The sequence below is a fragment of the Trachypithecus francoisi genome, unplaced genomic scaffold (genome assembly GCF_009764315.1).
Source record: "Trachypithecus francoisi isolate TF-2019V2 unplaced genomic scaffold, Tfra_2.0 Lachesis_group2, whole genome shotgun sequence".
Classification (NCBI taxonomy): domain Eukaryota; kingdom Metazoa; phylum Chordata; class Mammalia; order Primates; family Cercopithecidae; genus Trachypithecus; species Trachypithecus francoisi.
This window is the reverse complement of record NW_022681465.1, coordinates 137784493-137806243: the sequence shown is the minus strand read 5'-3', so window position 1 is coordinate 137806243 and position 21751 is coordinate 137784493. Positions and strand designations below refer to the sequence as shown.

Below are 21751 nucleotides of genomic sequence, written 5' to 3'. Positions count from 1 at the left end.
CTGGGATTACAGGCATGCACCACCACGCCTAGCAAAGTTTGTATTTTTAGTAGAGACGGGATTTCTCCATGTTGGTCAGGCTAGTCTTGAACTCCTGGCCTCAGGTGATCCACCCGCCTTGGCCTCCTAAAGTGCTGGGATTACAGGTGGAAGCCACCGCGCCCAGCAGAAGACGTCTGTTTTTATATCTTCCCTTAATCTTGAAAGAGATGAGCAGTTTCCTTCTCAGGGTGTTTTGTAGTCCTGAGATGCATAAACTGGAGAAATGAAAAAGCAGGTTCTTTGGAGTAAGAAAAATTTTGAGTTCAAGTACAACATGCATCCTTGACTCTTTTTGTGCACCTGGGCAAGTTAAGTAAGATATCTGGGCTTAAGTTGCCCTATCTGAAATTTAAAACAATGAAATTATTTTCCCAATGAAATTTTTTTATGACATAAGATAACATAGGTAAGACTAATATTGTATAAAGCACTGCATAAATATTAAAGTACTTTGGGAGGCTGAGCAGATGGATTGCTTGAGGACAGGAGTTCGAGACCAGCCTTGTCAACACAGCGAAACCCTGTCCATCTCTACTAAAAATACAAAAATTAGCCAGGCGTGTTGGTGCATGTTTACAATTTCAGCAACTCAGGAGGCTGAGGCATAAGAATTGCTTGAATCCAGGAGGTAGAGGCTACAGTGAGCTGAGATCGTGCCACTGCACTCCAGACTGGCCGACAGAGTGAGACTCTGTTTCAAAAAAAAAAAAAAATTAAACTAATTATTACCTATGCATGGGAAAATCAATCAGGGTAGATGAAAACTCAAACTCAGTATCTTCACATTGATTAGAAGAAAGGTTCTAAAATCTTTAGAATAATCTAGAAATTTTTATCTCTGTTTCCTATGACACATCTGAAAGTCTACAGTGATGACCTTGTCAAAAGGAATCTTCTACAGGAAGATATCAGAAGTGGTAATGTCATAGTTGTTACACTTTCTTATTTTTGGCTTTGGACAGTAATTGTGAAGTTTCTATTTCAGCTGAAAGCTTGTCTCCCTCCCCCAGGAAGGTTAGAGAAAGTCACCTTTGGCTTGAATTGCCTAATAATAACAGCAGCAGGGTTTATTTCTAAGAGGTTTATGGCCTAAACAAAGTGTTCTCACATATCCTATATCAACTAGGGCAGAAGCTATGGCAATCAATGATACAGTGTAGGACAAAAAAAATACAGGCCAAGAAGAATGACACAACTTGAAATTCTAAGCAACAAATTATCAAAACATGGCTTCCATATAGGTTAGAGGGGGCTAGAAGGTAAGTAGAAAGAGTCTTAAGTCTATCATTTGCCTGGCCTACAGAACACACACAGGGAAGCAAGATTTAGGAGTTCAGATCAGGTTCCGAGTCTGACACGAAGCAAGAAGGGTGTAGAAAGGCTGGTGGGTAGCTAAGGTTTAAATAGGTCAATTGGCTTTAGAATCTGACAGGGAGAGGCAGAAGAAATGAACACTGATGAGGTAGGAATAAGCAGCATTGTCTAGGAAGGATGGCTAGTGGGTACAGGAAGACAGAGGTGAATAACCGGGATCAGATAGCTGGATCAAGGAACCGGAGAGCACACCAGGAACTACTGGGTTTGAGATTCAGATACGATGAAGATGGGTGCTGACTCTCAAAACTGTGGGAGTTCAAGCACAGCTGGAAGTCAAACCCTGACAGAACACCAAGCGGCAGAACTGAGATTCATTGAGTTGCAGATGAATTGTGTAAACGAGCCACGTCGGGAGGGGGATGATTTAAGTCAAATGTAGGCCTACTTACGTAGTCTCTGCTACTTTACTCCCCATTCAGATCTAGAACAGGCAGTAAGCTCTGGACAGGACATATTCCCTGTAAAAGTAAACATACATACATCATAGAAGAGTGGTGTGGAATGTAAGGAATCCTTCTCAACTGGTGTTCTTGAGTAAGCTCCCGCTTCCTCACACATACGATGGATACAATAGCTGCGGTTACCTAGCTCGTATACTGGCCAGGAAAAGCACAAGTTAGTGAATCACAAAATATGAACTATACAGTGCCATATAAATACAAACTGACTTTGTATGCTTTGTAGATTAGGGCCCTAAAACCCAGAGTTCTTTTTTTGCCCAAAGTTCTTTTTTTCCCTACTCAGGGTCCTGGCTCTGTTCACTGCAGAAACTCTTTTTGCAGTGGTGTTGGGCTTAGCAGGATGAAATGGGAGCAGTTAGTTAGTTCATTTTCTGTGATAAGCATCAGTGCTTCCTGGCATTAGCATGGAGAGTTAAGAGTTAACAGGATGTGTTCTTAGGACCAGCTCTCCTCAGGAATGGCAACTCAAGCATCTTCCAAATTTAGTCTCACAAAGAAGAGTTAGATTACTATAGTGAGTAATAATGAGTCACGAGGAGCAGTTTCATGCCCTTGCTAATGAACAATGCAGAGGAAGAGAATAGGGGCTGAGAAAAGAAAGGGACATAGAAATTGCAGAAACTCCAAAACACTATAAAATTCTTCCAAATAAAAAGAGCTAACACAAATATTCCAAAATGTCACATATGACAGCACATTTCCAGGAATTAATGGTTGTTGTGATTAAAATAGAAAATTTAATACAATTTGATTATCTAAATATTGCCGGGACAGACTGATCAGAATAAGGTAATGGGAGTGGGATAGGAAACGCAGGCGAAATGCAGCATTTAGTCTTTTTTTGTGCTTCTCAAGTCCTGGCCTCATCAGTAATGTTTTCAATGAGTAGACGGAACATTGATGACTTGAATTTCCTCCCTGTCAGGACGTATCTCTGGCATTGTATATATTACACTGCAGAGTGTTCATTGCAGATAAACGAGTTAAAGCCTCAGGCATTATTTCACAGTAACTCTTTGCCAAGAATAAGACTATGTTGAAGAGCAAAAGTCATTTTGTGTTTTCCCTTTATGAAAATCTATGGAAGGACTTTTCAGACTAAAAGAGATTTACAGAGGTCACTTAAGTAATGCCTCTCCCCTACCCCCAGGGAAAGCGATACTGAAAACTAAGGTATAATTATTGCGTTTTTTTTTTTTTTTGATATGGAGTCTTGCTCTGTCACCCAGGCTGGAGCGCAGTGGTGCAATCTCGGCTTACTGCAAGCTCTGCCTCCCGGGTTCACGCCATTCTCCAGCTTCAGTCTCCTGAGGAGCTGGGACTACAGGCGCCTTCCACCACGCCCAGCTAATTTTTTGTATTTTTAGTAGAGATGGGATTTCACCGTGTTAGCCAGGATGGTCTTGATCTCCTGACCTTGTGATCCGCCTGCCTCAGCCTCCCAAAGTGCTGGGATTAGAGGCATAAGCCACTGCACCAGGCTTTTTTTTTTTTTTTTTTTTGATATGGAGTCTTGCCCTGTTGCCCAGGCTGGAGTGTAGTGGTGTGATCTCGGCTCACTGCAACCTCCGCCTCCCGGGTTCAAGTGATGCTCCTGCCTCAGCCTCCCGAGTAGCTGGGACTACAGGTGCTTGCCACCACGCCCAGCTAATTTTTGTATTTTTAGTAGAGAAGGGGTTTCACCATGTTGGCCAGTCTGGTCTCAAACTCCTGACTTTGTGATCCGCCTGCCTCGGCCTCCCAAAGTGCTGGGATTACAGGCGTGAGCCACCATGCCCAGCCAAATTATTGCCTTTTTAAAATACTTTAGAAAGAAAGCTACTTTTGTCTCTTTCTTTTTTTTAAATAGATACAGGGTCTCATGAAGTTTTCCAGGCCCATCTTGAACTCCTGAGCTCTAGCAATCCTCCTACCTTGACCTATGAGTGTTAAGGATTACAGGCGTGAGCCACTGCGCCCACCCTCTAATCTCTTCTAATTTGGGAATATCTTCTAATTTCTTTTTCCTTTTCTTTTTTTTGAGATGGAGTCTCGCTCTGTCACCTAGACTAGAGTGCAGCGGCAAGATCTTGGCTCACTGCAACCTCTGCCTCCCAGGTTCAAGCAATTCTCCTGTCTCAGGCTCCCAAGTAGCTGGGATTACAGGTGCCTGCCACCACGCCTGGCTATTTTTGTATTTTTAGTAGAGATGGGGTTTCACTTTGTTGGTCAGGCTGGTCTCAAACTCCTGACCTCAGGTGATCCATCTGCCTCAGCCTCCCAAAGTGCTGGGATTACAGGCGTGAGCCACCGCGCCTGGCCAGTATCTTCTAATTTCTAACTACCTATTTATTGCTATGATTCGTGGTTAGAGAATCTGATTTTCCTAACATTTAAGTGTTAAGGAGCACAAGTCAAGATCTGCCTGTCAGAGTTTTACATTTTATCTGAATTTTAAGAAGCTGTAAAAGACAAAGAGTATGTTAGTTTCTTCCTTCTACTTCAAAATATAGGAGTCATCATCAGTAATAGCACAATTTTTTTTTTCTTTGAAAGTACAAACAGGGTTTTACCATATTGCCCAGGCTGGTCTCAAACTCCTGAGCTCAAGTCATCTGCCCCCCTCGCCCTCCCAAAGTGTTGGGATTACAGGCATGAGCCACTGCACCCAGCCAATATCACAATATTTTTAAAGTAATCTTAAAATCTGACTTATCTTTTAAAAGATTACAACATTGAAGCCCAGGAAAATATTTAAGGTAGGGTCACAATTAAATTTAGATTTCCTGACCAAGGTCAGGGTAACATTTTCTGACATAATTTAATCTGTCCTTAAATACTCAACTAAAGGGATAATTTGGTTTCTCTTCCCCCACCCCAAAATAATTTTTAAGAATAAAATAGGCCAGGAGTGGTGGCTTACACCTATAATCCCAGCACTTTGGGAGGCCAAGGCAGGCGGATCACCTGAGGTCGGGAGTTCAAGACCAGCTTGACCATCATGGAGAACCCCGTCTCTACTGAAAATACAAAATTAGCCTAGCCGGGCATGGTGGCGCATGCCTATAATCCCAACTACTTGGGAGGCTGAGGCAGGAGAATCATTTGAACCCGGGAGGCAGAAGTTGTGGTAAGCCAAGATCATGCCATTGCACTCCAGCCTGGGCAACAAGCATGAAACAAAAGACATGAGATTACTTTTTCTTATACTCGGTTCACTGTAGTTTTGATTTTGAAGACATCTGTTCTCTTTTCCAGGAAACTCATTCTCCTCACCCCTGCCCCCTGCCGCTTGCTTTCACCGAATCTAAGTATCTGTAGAACTCAATTGCTTCACTAACGGGCAACAAATGTGTCTTGTTAGCTATGTCATGAAACAGACACTTTTAATAGCATCAGCACATCCTTGCAAACAACAGACTTGCAAAATTCTTGAGATTTTGAAATTGGGGGGAGAGAGAGAATAGGGGAATTGCACAATTAAATTTATTGAGTTTTAGAGCACTATGCTGGTCAGAAAAGAAAACCTAACAATCTCTTTTAAGTCTGTAAAGATAAATGAAAAGATTAAATAGTCCATGAATACAGGTTTAATCACCACAAACTATATCAAAACACAATTGGAAATTGTTGTTTATTATACAAGGAACTTTAAGAAGAGTAGCATTTCTAGAAATATACCCTAAGCAATTAATTTTAGATGCCAGCAAAGATTTAGCTACAGGAATATTCATTACAGCATTACTTTGTTTATATTAGCAAAAGTTTGGAAACAACCAGAATACTCAACTAGGATTGGTTAGATGTCGTTCCATCAATATGATTCATATCTAACATACGGACATTAAAAATGATATTTCAGAAAATTAGTTGTATGGAAACAGGTCTCCGACAAATCATTACATGAAAAACACAGATCTCAAAACAAAATGTACACCATAATCAGTTTTTGCAAATTTTTTTTGCCCCTCCACTGGGACGGAGTCTTGTTCTGTTGCCCAGGCTGGAGTGCAGTGGTGCGATCTTGGCTCACTTGCAACCTCTGCCTCCTGGGTTCAAGCTATTCTCTTGCCTCAGCCTCCTGGGTAGCTGGGACTACAGATACGTGCCACCATGCCTGGCTAATTTTTGTGTTCTTAGTAGAGACAGGGTTTCACCATGTTGGCCAGGTTGGTCTTGAACTCTTGACCTCGTGATCTGCCCACCTCGGCCTCCCAAAGTCCTGTGATTACAGGCGTAAGCCACCGCGCCTGGCTAGTTTTTGCAAATTTTAAGAAATGAAAAATAAAATACGTACTTACATTTTTTGGGACAGGGTCTTGCTCTGTTGCCCAGGGTACAATGCAGTAGTGTGATATGCAGATATAGTGATACACATACACATATATACATATGCATAGAAAAATGCTGGAATTTTATACAGCAAAATGTTAACATTTGGTGATTATCTCTAAGAGATGTTTTTTTCTGATTTATCTAAATTTTCTAGATTTTTCAAATGTCACATTTATAAGAAAAAGAACAGTAAATATTTTATACATATATAAATATATATACACACATATATACATTTTTTTTAAAGATCATTAGGTTGTCTGGTTGAGTGCAGTGGCTCACACCTGTAATCCCAGCACTTTAGGAGGCCGAGGCGGGAGAATCACTTGAGCCCAGGTATTCAAGACCAGTCTGAACAATATGGTGAGATCCCCGTCTGTATTTCTTTTTCTTTTTTTTTTTTTTTTTGAGACCAAGTCTTGCTCTGTCACCCAGGCTGGAGTGCAGTGGCGCGATCTCAGCTCACTACAACACTACAACTTTTGCCTCCTGGGTTCAAGCCATTTGCCTGTCTCAGCCTCCTGAGTAGCTGGGATTATAGGTGCAAGCCACCATGCCCAGCTAATTTTTGTATTTTTAGTAGAAACAGGATTTCACCGTGTTGGTCAGGCTGGTCTCGAACTCCTGACCTTGTGATCCGCCCAACTCAGCCTCCCAAGGTGCTGGGATTATAGGCGTGAGCCATGGTGCCTGGCCAGTCCCCGTCTCTATTTCTAAAAAAGTTAAAAAAAAAAACAAAAAAAAACGGCCAGGCACAGTGGCTTATGCCTGTAATCCCAGCACCTCGGGAGGCCAAGGTGGGTGGATCATCTGAGGTCAGGAGTTTGAGACCAGCCTGGCTAACATGGCAAAATCCCATCTCTGCCCATTTCTACTAAAAATACAATAATTAGCCGGGCATGGTGGCAGGCATCTGTAATCCCAGCTACTTGGGAGGCAGAGGCAGGAGAATTGCTTGAACCCAGGAGACGGAGGTTGCAGTAAGCCAAGATCGTGCCATTGCACTCCAGCCTGGGAGACAGAGTGAGACTGTCTCAAAAAAAAAAAAAAAAAAAAAAATCATTGGGTAGTAAACATATGGAACTTACCAATCTTTAGAATCTAGAAGCTATATGAATCAAAAGAATACATAGATTCAAAAAATAACATTAATTGAAATACATTTATGGTTAATGAGGCCATAAAAAGTAAGAAATATATGCAGAATGTCTCAAATGTGTTTGAAGTTGCTAACTGTGGAAGCTAAAGCAACTTCTCCTGGATGAGGCGCTAAAGCAACTCCATGTTAGGCCAGGTGCAGTGGCACATGCCTGTGGTCCCATCTACTCGGGAGGTTAAGGCAGAGGCTTGCCTGGGAGATTAAGGCTGCAGTGAGCCATGATTATACCACTGCACTCCAGCAAGGGCAACAGAGCGAGACCCTGTCCCAAATAAATAAATAAATAAAGCAGCTCTTTCCCTAAGTGACCTGAGGTAATCTGTGAAAATGGTTCACTATTCACTTGACCCGGAGAACCCCACGAAATCATGCACATCAAGAGGTTCCAATCTTCATGTTCACTTTAAGAACACTCTTGAAACTGCCCAGGCCATCAAGGGTATGCATATATGAAAAGCCACGAAGTATCTGAAAGATATCACTTTACAGAAACAGTATGTACCATTCCGAAGATACAATGGTGGAGCTGGCAGGTGTGCCCAGGTCAAGCAGTGGGGCCGGCCACAAGGTCGGTGGCCGAAAAAGAGTGCTGAATTTTTGTTGCACATGCTTAAAAACACAGAGAGTAATGCTGAACATAAGAGTTTACATGCAGATTCTCTGGTCATTGAGCATATCCAAGTGAAGAAAGCACCTAAGATGCGCCGCTGGACCTACAGAGCTCATGGTCAGATTAACCCATACATGAGCTCTCCCTGCCACATTGAGATGATCCTTGCTGAAAACGAACAGATTGTTCTGAAACCAGAAGAGGAGGTTTTTGTTTCCAGAAGAAAAAGATATCCCACCATCCTGGCTAACACTGTGAAACCCCGTCTCTACTAAAAAATAGAAAAAACTAGCCGGGCGAGGTGGCGGGCGCCTGTAGTCCCAGCTACTCGGGAGGCTGAGGCAGGAGAATGGCGGTAAACCCGGGAGGCGGAGCTTGCAGTGAGCTGAGATCCGGCCACTGCACTCCAGCCCGGGGAGACTCCGTCTCAAAAAAAAAAAAAAAAAAAAGATATCCCAGAAGAAACAAAAACTTATGGCATGGGAGTAAATTCAGCATTAAAATAAATGTAATTAAAAGAATAAATAAACAAACAAACAAACAAAGCAACTCCATCTTGGAAACTAAACTACCATTTTGGTTTAACTGCAGTTCCAGGAAGTCCTTGAAAATTCCCAGTTTATCTGTTGTTCCTTGTGTAACAGCAGATATTTACTGTGAATCCTACTCTTAGGTCAAACAACTTTGATGTTATCCACTTCAATGGTCCTACAGCTCATATCTGAACCACTCCTTTCCCTGTGGTATATAAGCCCCAGGTCTAGTGGGTAATGGCATGGGGATCTACCATCTTGGCGTCTGTTCCTTGAACTCAATTGCTTCTGTTCATAATTTCCTATTAAATGTTTCTTTCTAAAATATTGTATTTGTCAGCTTCTTTCTTCAGCATCCCAACTTCCTCAGACTTTGGGGTACTTTTGCACAGACCTGCCCACCGCAAAACACTGTCATAGATACAGCAATCCACTTTCACAAAACCCCATGGACAATGCAGAGGGGGAGAACAGGGACTGATTAAAGAAAGGGACAGAAATGGCATCACTATCCAAGACTGAAAAACAGGCTGAATGCATTATCGCTCTGACACAACTGCGTATTTCTAATGTCTTCATGTTTTCAATCACTCCGTGAATTCCCTTATGCTGATTATGCACAGGACTATGTAAGACTTAACACCTGACGCTGGTGGCTCACACCTGTAATCCCAGCATTTTGGGAGGCTGAGGCAGGCGGATAATCTGAGGTCAGGAGTTTGAGACTAGCCTGGCCAACATGGAGAAACCCCATCCCTACTAAAAATACAAAATTACAGCCGGGCACAGTGGCTCATGACTGTAATCCCAGCACTGTGGGAGGCTGAGGCGGGTGGATCACCTGAGGTCAGAGGTTTGAAACCAGCCTGGTCAACATGGTGAAACCCCATCTCTACTAAAAATACAAAATTAGCTGGGTGTGGTGGTGCATGCCTGTAATCCCAGCTACTTGGGAGGCTGAGGCAGAATTGCTTGAACCTGGGAGGCAGAGGTTGCAGTGAGGCAAAATCGCGCCATTGCACTCCAGGCTGGACAACAAGAGCGAGACTCCATCTCAAAAAAAAAATAAAAAGAAAGAAATACAAAAATTAGCTGGGCATGGTCGCACATGCCTGTAATCCCAGCTACTCAAGAGGTTGAGGCAGGAGAATCACTTGTACCCAGGAGGCAGAGGTTGCAGTGAGCTGAGATTGTGCCACTGCACTCCAGCCTGGGCGACAGAGTGAGACTCCATCTCAAAAAAATAAATAAATAAATAAAATAAACAACACTTGGGACACGGACATTTCTGAGGCATTCCATTTTTCTACTTACTTACACTAAACAATTCTAGAGATTGGCAGGCTACCCTTCTGTTTTTAGCATCCATCTAGACTTCTTGTGCTTGTCTCTATCATTTTACTCGAAGCATGTACTGGCTACCAGTGACCGTTCCTTGAGTAAACACTGTGGCTTAAAAAAACAGTTTTTGTTTTTATTATTTAAAAACACTTTTGTAGAGATGGGGTCTATGTTGCTCAGGCTGGTTTTGAACTCCTGGTCTCACAAGATCCTCCTATCTCAGCCTCCCAAAGTGCAGGGATTACAGGCATGAGTCACCACATCCAGCCAAGAAAAAAAAGTTAATAAAATTCATCTCGAATTCCCTGCGAACACAGAAGTAATCCCTGGGACAAGATTGTTCAAATTTGTGTTCTACTCTTTCCCTTTCCTCTTTCTTTTGGTAGTAGTTGTGGCTCTAGTCCTGTCATTGCCACTAAGATATCTATGATTTTGGGCAAGTAACTTTGTCTTACTGGGGCACAAATGACACGTGTGAAAGTACTCTAAATTGCAGGCTGGGTACAGTGGTTCATGCCTGTAATCCTAGCAGTTTGGGAGGATGAGGCATGAGGATCACTTGAGTCCAGCAGTTCAAGACCAGCCTGGGCAACAAGGCAAGACACTATTTCTACAAAAAGTTAAAAAAAAAAAAAAAAAAAAGACATTAGCCAGGCATGGTGGTGCCTGCCTATAGTCCTAGCTACTGGGGAAGCTTGAAGCAGGGGGATTGCTTGAGCCCAGGAGGTCCAGACTACAGTGAGCTATGGTGGTGCCATTGTACTCCAGCCTGGGTGACAGAGTGAGACTTTGACACATAAGTAAATTGCAAAGCATTAAAAAAATACAATTATTATTATTGAACTAGGTGATCTCTATATTTCCCTCAAGGTCTACAATTTTTATTCTACACTTTTGATATTTTTAGTGAATGCATCTGATCTAGGAGCCAGAAATTGCTCTTTGGTACATTTAGAAGACTCCTTTCTTTTTTTTTTTTTTTGAGACAGAGTCTCACTCTGTAGCCCAGGCTGGAGTGCAGTGGCACGATCTCAGTCACTGCAACTTTCACCTCTCCGGTTCAAGCGATTCTCCTGCCTCAGCCTCCCGAGTAGCTGGGACTACAGGCGCCCGCCACCACGCCCGGCTAATTTTTGTATTTTTTAGTAGAGACAGGGTTTCACCATATTGGCCAAGCTGTTCTTGAACTCCTGACCTTGTGATCCGCCTGCCTCGGCCTCCCAAAGTGCTAGGATTACAGGTGTGAGCCACCTCACCCGGGCTCAACTTTTAACCAAGCAAGAATATTCAAAAAACCAAAACCACCTACCATCGGCACCATTTCATAAAAGAGCATTTTAATGACACATATGTGAAAAGACTAAATCTCAGAATGAAATATAATGTGAAATCAGATAAATATATGAAAAATGTATTGCTTACTTTTCTCACATCCTCATGGAAAACTCTGTTAGCGACTTGCACCTGTCCATACACACACCTTTGGGAATCACTAATTTAGATCACTCCATGCCCACCCTCACTCCGCCCCCGGCTTCATTGAGCATTTTTATCACAACACCAAAATATGATTCTAAACGTATACCTCATCCCCTTATGGAGAACTCCTCAAGCTGAGGAATCCATTAAACGTTGGATGTGTGTGAGAAAATTAGCAGAATAGGAGTGATCTCTGGAAAATTCAAGATGCTTAAACTTGGCTTTTTCTTGTTGTTGTTGAGACGGAGTCTCGCTCTGTCGCCCAGGCTGGAGTGCAGTGGCCAGATCTCAGCTCACTGCAAGCTCCGCCTCCCGGGTTTACACCATTCTCCTGCCTCAGCCTCCCGAGTAGCTGGGACTACAGGCGCCCGCCACCTCGCCCGGCTAGTTTTTTTTTTTTTTTAGTAGAGACGGGGTTTCACCGTGTTAGCCAGGATGGTCTCGATCTCCTGACCTCGTGATCCGCCCGTCTCGGCCTCCCAAAGTGCTGGGATTACAGGCTTGAGCCACCGCGCCCGGCCTTTTTTTTTTTTTTTAAAGACCAGAATTAATTAATTAATTTTTAGATGGAGTTTCGCTCTGTCTCCAGGCTGGAGTGCAGGGGCACCATCTCGGCTCACTGCAATCTCCGTCTCCCGGGTTCAAGCGATTCTCCTGCCTCAGCCTCCTGAGTAGCTGGGACTACAGGCACACGCCACCACGCGCAGCTAGTTTTTGTATTTTTAGTAGAGATGGGGTTTCACCATGCTGCCCAGAATGGTCTCCAACTCCTGACCTCAGGTGATCCACTCGCCTCTGGCCTCCCAAAGTGCTGGGATTACAGGTGTGAGCCACCGCACCCGGCTGCGTTTTAGACCAGAATTTAACAGCAGATTAACTAGGTGATCTCTATATTTCCCTCAAGGTCTACAATTTTTATTCTACACTTTTGATATTTTTAGTGAATGCATCTGATCTAGGAGCCAGAAATTGCTCTTTGGTACATTTAGAAGACTCCTTTCTTAGTCAAAACATGCTTTAGAAGACTCCTAACTTAGTCAAAACATGCTTTAGAGTCACCAAAGGAGAATGATGTCTAATAGTGGTGATTTGGGAGTTGGGCACCCTGGGTGTTGGTTGTACCTTAAAACTTCATGCTAAACTTTAGGGGAAGTCTCTTCCCCTCTCTCTTCAGTTATCTTCCGAGATGAAACCTATTACTAACCTTAATTACTTGATCACCTTTCAAAGTTGCAGTTAAAATTCTTCACATTTTTCTTCCATTTCTATTTAATTAATTATTTTCTTGAGAGAGGGTCTCTCTGTTGCCCAGGCTGGAGTGCAGTAGCGTGACGTAGTCTCACCGCAACCTCCGCTTCCGAGTAGCTGGGGTTACAAGTGTACGTCATCACACCAGGCTAATTTTTGTATGTTTAGTAGATAAGGGTTTCACCATGTTGGCCAGGCTGGTCTCGAACAAACTGACCTCAAGTGATCTGCCCGCCCCGGCCTCCCAAAGTGGTGGGATTACAAGCGTGAGCCACTGCGCCCGGCCCTCATTTCTATTTTAATTAAATTTTATTTTGGATAGGCTTTGCTTAAATTTTTACGACTGAGGTCTGACTTAAGATGATAGCATAAACCATGGAGCTTTCTTTTGTGAACATTGTTATTATTCAACCCAATTTTCCCCCAGGTCAAATTTTGTAATATAAAACATGGTCAAGATTTGATTCTCTGATCGATTTTTAGTAAAAAAGAAAAAAATTTCCGTGCAGTTTTAAATGTTGTCAATCAAATTTTGTAATAGTTACCTCTACTCTGTTCAGGTTAATACTGCGGTTTTCAACATGACCAACATACGATTCTTTGTTGTTGTTTTGGTGGGGTTCGGGGGCATAACAGTTTTTTCACTCTTGTTAAATTAATTTTCTGTTGATTCCATCTATCCCTAATCTTCACTATGAACAAGACACGGGGTTTTCTTCTGAAGATCAAAAGTGGTAGTGAGGCAATAATGCAAAGACGTAGGACGGCAGGGGGATTCCGGCTTCTTTCTTTTTTCCCCTCCTGTGGAAAGAGGGTCTATAACACTCCGTAGTAGAGAAGAAAATTCTAATTATGAAGGGTAATTAGCTAGGCTTTGCTACAACCGAGAGCCCTGAACGATTCCTCAACGCGGGCTGCTTTTCTCTTCCTCTCCACCAGAGGCGATAGCCTCTTTCCAAACAGAAACTGGGTTGGAATAGGCCGGTCCGGGGGAGCGGCCAGAAGAAAGATCAAAGGTTAAAAACCTCCTCAAAGAGTAAAGGTCAATACCCAACTCCTAAGGAGGCCTGAAGCTTTCATCTGACACGAAACATGAAGGTGACTCCTGCCAACATCGAGGCCTGGGGCCACTCAGCCTTCCAGAGACCCGGCGGGTCCGAGGCGAGTAACAGGTAACACCGGCTGAGCCGCCGCCGACCGGAAGTGGAAGAAAACCCGGGGCGGGGTGAGGCAGGACGCGGCACGCCTGCGCAGTCAGCAGGAGTTGCAGCGCTCATGCGCTACTGGGCGGTGACAGGGTGACGCTCGGAGCGTGGGCCGCGACTCTCACGGATCCGGTTCCGCCCTCTCGCTGCCCATCCTTCGGAGCGAGCGCCCCAGATCCCTTTCCCAGAGTGCTCTGCGCCGTGAAGAAGCGGCTCCCGGGGACTGGGGGCATTTTGTGTTGGCTGGAGCTGGAGTAACAAGATGGCGGCGTCGGCGGAGTGACAGGGGTCCCTCTGGGCCGGAGCCGGCGGCAGTGGTAGTAGCGGTATCGCCGCCCTAGCTCACCGCGCCCCTTTTCCAGCCCGCGACGTCGCCGCGCAAGCGAGGCAGCGGCGGCCGCCGAGAAACAAGTGGCCCAGCCTGGTAACCGCGAGAAGCCTTTCACAAACTGCGGCCTGGCAAAAAGAAACCTGACTGAGCGGCGGTGATCAGGTTCCCCTCGGCTGATTCTGGGCCCCGAACGCCGGTAAAGGCCTCCGTGTTCTGTTTCCTGCCGCCTTCCTCCTTAGCCTTGCCCAGTGTAGGAGCCCCAGAGGCCTCCGTTGTCTTCCCAGAGGTGTCGGGGCTTGGCCCCAGCCTCCATCTTCGTCTCTCAGGATGGCGAGTAGCAGCGGCTCTAAGGCCGAATTCATTGTCGGAGGGAAATATAAACTGGTACGGAAGATCGGGTCTGGCTCCTTTGGGGACATCTATCTGGCGATCAACATCACCAACGGCGAGGTAATCACCTGGGGTGGGGTTCACGATAACGCTGCACTTTTCTTCATTCCCCCCACCACCACCGCGCACCCCCAAAGTGCTCGGGCCTCTCCTCACCGCACGCACTCGCCACGGAGTCCAGGGAGCTAGTTTTCCTGGCTTAACGATCCTCGCCCGCTCTCCCTATAAGGGTCAAGAACCCGATAGGAAAGGTTGGGGGAACTAGTTTCCCAGCTTGTTAAACACATCCCATAAATGTCCCTTCATCGAGCTTTTTTTTTAAACCGACTTTTAAGGTGGAAACGGCAAAATCCTCTTTCTGTGATTCCCATGCTTTTCTTTTCTTTTTTTAAATTTTTAATCCTACTGGGCCTCTTGTTCCAATTAGAACAGTTTCCGATCGCCTAGTTCCTTAAAAACCTCTCACTACGTTCAGAGGTTGCCTCTTTTTTCTGGATGAATCATTTTCCTGCACTTTAGAGGACGTACGGATTTCGTCACTACCCCCTGAAGAGGCCTTTGAGGCTAGTTGCCTCGTTTTATAATTACAGAGAGCTTTCTCTTTCCAGCTTTTCACTTCTTCCTTGTAGTCGCGACTTGGAGTTTTGCTAATGTCTCTCTCCTTTCCTAAGTGACATTGAATCCGTAGGGATGTTGATGCCATCATCCCCTCTTTCCCCTGCAGGAAGTGGCAGTGAAGCTAGAATCTCAGAAGGCCAGGCATCCCCAGTTGCTGTACGAGAGCAAGCTCTATAAGATTCTTCAAGGTGGGGTTGGCATCCCCCACATACGGTAAGAACCCCGTGCATGTAGGCGATCCGCTGAGGGAAGCACGGAATGAGGAAGTGGGTAGAAGCAGGTAATGAGACCAGCTGAATCCGGGTCTTGTTTTAGTTACCTGGGTTCTCTGTAGCTGGTGGTTTCCTGTAAGTCATCAGAATCACTGAGTAAATTTCAGTTTGCCACCTTATTTCATTGTATTACACTGCTCCATTTCGCTTCCGTCATTCTCTTGCCGAAGCTTTCGTTTGCAGTTATGCGTGCGGGTCATCTTTGATCCCTACGCGGAAGGGTTAGCTGCTGCCTTTTTTACGGCGGCACGTCTGATGTTCTTAGGTTTGTCCAGTGAAGTGGATTTGAAGGTGCTGAAGCGACCCGGCAGTGTCAGTTCGAGTTGCTATTGGAGCTGGCTTGGGAAATGGCTGCTCTTTTGTTGTGTTTTTGTTCCAACATGTCTTCCTCCTCCGCTTAGAAAATGGCGGAACGACGTGACTCAACCCCATATTCCTGCCCTTTTCTCAGCTTGGGTTCACAAATTATGCTTCCTTGATTCCTCCTTTAGCAGCCCCGAGTGGATTAAACCTTTGAAAAGCCAAGAATAAAGCTGCAGGAGGCGGTGTGGGGGTTCGAGGAAGGAGATGGCATAGTGACAATGTTTGTGATCTCTGCAGCAGATGTGACACGAAATTGTTGAATTATACTATGTAAAATCCTTTGTGGTTCTTTTAAAAGTGTTAATTACTCTTTCCTTTCGTGAATGGTCATGTTTGGCACATTTCAGTCGGGACTAAATTTGTATAGGTAGTGGCAAAGGCAGTTTGAGCAGCACCAACTATGTTAAAATTTACTCAAATCAATTGTATTAAAAGAAATCTTAATCACGTAGCCACACTTTGATAAGTAATTTTAACCTGTTGAGTTTGTCAGTAAATCTTAATATCAGAGAAATTGCGGCCTTTGTTGGTGTGGCATATTGGTGAGTGCAAATAGCAGTAACGAGTATAAAAGATGACGAGATAGAAAGACATTGTTCTGTCAGATGGTTAGCTTTACTTTGGAGGGTTTTAGAGTAATGTTTTAACTTTTGGGATTAAAGAGCCTCTTCATGGAATGGAGACTAAAATATAGTTTAAAACCAAGCTGCTTTCCAGCAATAATCTAAAATAACATTTGCAAAAATATTCAGAATAGCTGAGAATGGTATTTACTGTTTACTGGAGACTTTTTTTTTTTTTTTGAGACTGAGTTTTCGCTCTTGTCGATCAGGCTGGAGTGCAGTGAATGGCACGATCTTGGCTCACTGCAACCTCTGCCTCCTGGGTTCAAGCGATTCTAGTGCCTCAGCCTCCTGAGTAGCTGGGATTACAGGCGCCCGCCACCACACCCAGCTAATTTTTGTATTTTAGTTTCACCATGTTGGCCAGGCTGTACTCGAACCCCTGACCTCAGGTGATCCACCTGCCTCGGCCTCCCAAAGTGCTGGGATTACAGGCATGAGCCACCGTGCCCGGCTTTTTTTTCTTTTGAAACGAAGTCTTACTCTGTTGCCCAGGCTGGAGTGCAGTGGCGCAACCTTGGCTAACTGCAGCCTCTGCCTCCCAGGTTCAAGTGATCCTCCTGCCTCAGCCTCCCAAGTAGCTGGAATTATAGGCTTGCACTACTATGCCAGGCTAATTTTTGAGTTTTAGTAGAGACAAGGTTTTGCCATGTTGGCCATGCTGGTCTCCAACTCCTGACTTCAGTTGGTCCACCTGCCTCGGCCTCCCAAAGTGCTGGGATTATAGGCGTGAGCCACTAGGCCCGGCCTGTAGCCCCTTTTTCTATTCCAGTTTGTATTTTTTGTATCTTGAGTTAAGGACTGGGTTGCATAGTCTTTACATGGAACCAACCCAAATAAAACTGTCCTTAAAAAAAGTTCCAGTGGGGCATGATGGCTCATGCCTGTAATCCAAGCACTTTAGGAGGCCAAGGCAGGTGGGTCACTTGAAGTCAGGAGTTCAACACCAGCCTGGCCAACATGGTGAAACCCCATCTCTACTAAAGATACAAAAATTAGCTGGGCATGCTGGCATGTGCCTGTAATCCCAGCTACTCGGGAGGCTGAAGCAGGAGAATAGCTTGAACCTGGGAGTTGGAGGTTGCCATGAGCCGAGATGGCGCCACCGCACTCCAGCCTGGCGACAAAGCGAGACTCCATCAAAAAAAACACACACACATACAAAAAGAAACAAAGTTCCAATGCTGATTTACAGTTTGAATGGAGAATTGAATGCTAAAATGTGCTATTGGTTGTAAATGAGCAAGTAAATCTTTTGGAAGAAAATTCCAAATTTCTTTTATGAGGTGAATATTAATGTGAAATCTGAGAGGATATAGATTTGAGGTTTTTAAATCATTCTTGCCTTTAAAAAAAAACCTCCTATGTGGGAAATTAAGGCCCCTCACTCCTGATTTGCTTTCCATCGCTATAGTTTTTCCTAGAATTTCATATAAATGGAATCATACAAAAAGAGGTCATTTGTGTCTGGCACTTTTCATTTAACATAATGTTTTTGAGATTCGTCCATGTTGGGAGATTTTATAAATTTCACAAATCAGGTTAAATTTAATGTATTTGAAATCATTTTCAAAAAGCATTAAGCATTGTCATTTTCAGTGCTAAACCCAAGTACAGTACATGTCCTTTTATCTGGTAGCTTTTATTTAAGACCTGATACAGACCCATAAGGGCAATGAGTAATGTACTGAATAAGCACATGAATAAATTAACTTCTGAGCAGAATTATGGTAATAGGTGCCTATTATAAGGTGGTGAGTGCAGAGAGAGTTATGGTAGTTTTAAGCTGCCTGTGGGTGGGGCTAAACAGATTAACCTGGCTTTCAAGTTAAGGCTTCCTGAGAGAGGAGATGGGATTTCAGGATCTGGCTCTAAGGAAGAAAGCTTGGTGAACTGGTTTGGTAAGGCATCCAAGAACAGAGTGTGGCTTCTGGGTGTAGTCTCTAAGGCAGAACACAGTAATTAGATGAGAGTATGGAAAGGGTAAATTTGCTTTAGGAGTGATAGGGTCAGGTATATGGAAACAAAAGTGGTTCATTGGTTTTAAAGTGAAATGTAAAAAAAAAAACAACAGAAAAAACTGTTTCCATTGAATCGAAAAGGATAAAGATTTACGTAAACGTTCTTTATTTGGATAGCAACATCTTCCCATCCCCCTCAGTTTGTTCCCCACTATTTCCGTATCACCTATGCATGGTGTGTATTTAATAAATATTTACTTGGTAAGTATTGAATTAAGTTGACTATTTAGTGTTAGCTAGATAAAAGTTATGTGTTATCTATTGTTTTAGAAGTGTTGTCACTAATTTTAAAAAATTAAATTTTGCTGCCTTTATCCTTCATATACAAATTTGTTCAATGTTACAGAACTCCCTGTAGGATTTGCTTTTTTTTGACATGGAGTCTCACTCTGTCACCACGCTGGAGTGCAGTGGTACAGTCTCGGCTCACTGCAACCTCCACCTCCTGGGTTCAAGCGATTCTCCTGCCTCAGCCTCCTGAGTAGTTGGGACTACAGGCACATGCTACCACGCCCAGCTAATTTTTGTATTATTAATAGAGACAGGGCTTTACCATGTTGGCCAGGATGGTCTCTATCCCTTGACCTCATGATCTGCTCGCCTTGGCCTCCCAAAGTGCTGGGATTACAAGCATGAGCCACCGCACCCAGCCAGGATTTGCTTTAAAGATACTTTGGTATATCTTACAACAGAGACTGAAAATTACCTGGCCTGCATAGATGACCTGCTTAATCAGGTCCTTCCTGTGTAATTTGAGAGACCTATTGTTAAGAAGCATAGCATCCACAGTGAAGAGCAAGGATAAACTGGGCGCTATGGCTCACGCCTGTAATCTTAGCACCTTGGAGGCCGAGGTGGGCAGATTGCCTGAGCTCAGGAGTTCGAGACCAGCCTGGGCAGTAGAGACAGGTGAAACCCTGTCCCTACTAAAATACAAAAAAAAAAAATTAGCCTGGTGTGGCGGCGTGCGCCATTAGTGCCAGCTACTCAGGAGGCTGAGGCAGGAGAATTGCTTGAACATGGGAGGTGGAGGTTGCAGTGAGCCAGGATCATGCCATTGCACTCCAGCCTGGGCTACAGAATGTGACTCCGTATCAAAAAAAAAAAGCAAGGGTGAGAGAATGGTATCCATTTTCTTGATATTTTAAGAAAAGAAACTTCCGGTTCTAGGCACTTTGGGAGCCACGGCTTAAGGTACAGACATGGCCAAGTCCAAGAACCACACCACACACGAGCAGTCCCAAAAATGGCATAGAAATGGTGGACCCCAGGTTCCTGAAGAACATGCACTTTGTTTGCCAAGAAGCACAAGAAGGGCCTAAAGAAGATATAGGCCAACAATGCCAAGGCCATAAGTGCATGTGCTGAGGCTAACAAGACCCTCGTAAAGCCCAAGGAGATTAAGCCCAAGATAAAGGGTGTCAGCTGCAAACTCAATTGACTTGCCTACATTGCCCACCCAAGCTTGGGAAGCGTGCTTGTGTCCATATTGCCAAGGGGCTCAGGCTATGCCAGCCAAGGCCAAGGATCAACCAAGGCCCAGTCTGCAGCTCCAGCTTCAGTTCCAGCTCAGGCTCCCAAAGGCTCCCAGGCCCCTACAAAGGCTTCAGAGTAGATATCTCTGTCTGCCAATGTGAGGACAGAAGGACTGGTGCGAGCCCAGGGCTGCCGTCTTCATGGGACTGGGGTCCTCCTGTGCTATTTGTACAAATAAACCTGAGGCAGGAGAAAAAAAAAAAAAGAAAATCCTTGGACTTTGTGAATTAATATGTGAGAGCTCACTTAAAATTACAGTTGACTCTTGAACAATGCTAGGGTTAGGGGCACTGAACCCCAACCCACTCCCACTATGCCCTGCAGTCAGGAATCCAAGTATAACTTTTTTTTTTTTTTTTTTTTGAGATGGAATCTTGCTCTGTCCCGAGGCTGGAGTGCAATGGTGTGATCTTGACTCACTGCAACCTCTGCCTCCCAGGTTCATGGGATTACAGGCACGCCGCCACACTCAGCTAAGTTTTGTATTTTTAGTGAAGACGGGGTTTCACTGTGATGGCCAGGCTAGTCTCAAACTTCTGACCTCAGATGATCCACCCACCTTGGCCTGCCAGAGTGCTGGGATTACAGGCATGGACCACTTTTGACTCCCCAAAAACTTAATTACTAGTAGCTTACTGTTCACTGGTAGCTTTACCAATAACATGAATGGTCAATAACTATATATATATATGTATATATATATATATGTATACATACACACACACACACATATATATATATTTTGGGCTGAGGAGGAAGAAGAGGGGTTGATCTTGTTTGGGTAGCAGAGGCAGAAAAAAACCTGTGTATAAGTGGACCTGTGCATTTCAAGCCCCTTTTGTTCAAGGGTCAGCTGTATTGAGTTTCTGTTAAAACCTTTTTTTGTGTGTTCCATTCTCGATTGAATTAATAAGTTCTCCAAATGAACAATTTAAAAAATTTATTATTATTTTCATATAGATGGGCTCTTGCTATATTGCCCAGGCTGGTCTTGTACTCCTGAGCTCAAGTGCTCCTCCTGCCTCGGCCCCCCAAAGCGCTGGGATTATAGGCATCAGCAACTGTGCAGCAACCCAATAAATAATTATGACATACCGAAAAATTCTTATCTAGATAGGTTTTGGAGGTTTGAGCTGTAGATCTGCCATGTGGTATTGACTGGGTGATCTACAGTCAGTCAGTTCCTTAATCTGTGTGAGCCCATCTGTTTCCTCATTTAGAAATAAAAAAAGGATTGTTCTAAATGAAAAGGAGGGTGCTGAACAGAAAGATTTAGGGCTTCTTTTGCCAGCTAAATACTCATTTCCATTTGCCTTTGCATACTGAGCTTTTGGGTGGGGTTTTGTTTGAACAAGGGTTCCCTACTTAAAAGTGTCACTGGCCTCATTGATCCTAAGGCCTTTTAGTCCTGGAATTTTAAGACCTATTTTCAAAGGATAGTAGCTAGAAAGAAAGCATTCCAGCAGTTTGATATTGTGTCTACTACTGCCTTCCTTTCTTGTTTTTCCTATTTTTCTTTCATCTTTTATTATTTTTATTTTTAGCGGCAGGTTCTTGCTCTGTCACCCAGGCAGAGGTAGTGGCTATTCAGAAGCATGATAATAGCACACTACAGCCTCAAACTCCTGGACTCAAATGATCCTCCTGCCCCTCAGCCTCCTGAGTAGCTGGGACTGCAGATGAATGCCTCCTCTCCCAGCTGCCTAGTGTTTTTTAATCACTATTTTTGCCCTCTGTGTCTGAAGGTCAAATGTTTTAGAATGTATTTATAAAGCACTAGTTAATCCTTACTCTTCACTTTTAAAAGCAGCTTAATCTTATCTTTGGC

At 44.0% G+C, this 21751-nt stretch overlaps 2 protein-coding genes and 1 pseudogene across 12 annotated transcripts in view; 2 read left to right on the top strand and 1 right to left on the bottom strand.

Moving 5' to 3' along the window:
* Window positions 1-13728, bottom strand: part of ARHGEF37 (Rho guanine nucleotide exchange factor 37) — an 85085-nt gene extending 71357 nt beyond the window's left edge. Inside the window, exons 1-2 of one of the 3 annotated variants that reach the window (XM_033180537.1) lie at window positions 13620-13728; window positions 13110-13365 (exon numbers count right to left, since the gene is read on the bottom strand). The gene's annotated coding sequence lies outside the window, so the exon portion shown is untranslated. Of the gene's footprint in view, window positions 1-1808; window positions 1888-13109 lie in introns of those variants that run through there. The other 2 variants (XM_033180536.1, XM_033180538.1) reach the window with 2 other exon arrangements.
* Window positions 7629-9143, top strand: LOC117066105 (annotated as a pseudogene).
* A 93-nt stretch (window positions 13729-13821) lies between the features above and the next one.
* The window catches only part of CSNK1A1 (casein kinase 1 alpha 1), a 59117-nt gene continuing 51187 nt past the window's right edge, over window positions 13822-21751 (top strand). For all 9 annotated transcript variants that reach the window (XM_033180545.1, XM_033180548.1, XM_033180547.1 and 6 more), the window contains exons 1-2: window positions 13822-14550; window positions 15215-15321. In XM_033180545.1, the coding sequence (XP_033036436.1) occupies window positions 14428-14550; window positions 15215-15321 (230 nt within the window). In that variant the 5' untranslated portion in view covers window positions 13822-14427. The remainder of the gene's footprint in view (window positions 14551-15214; window positions 15322-21751) is intronic.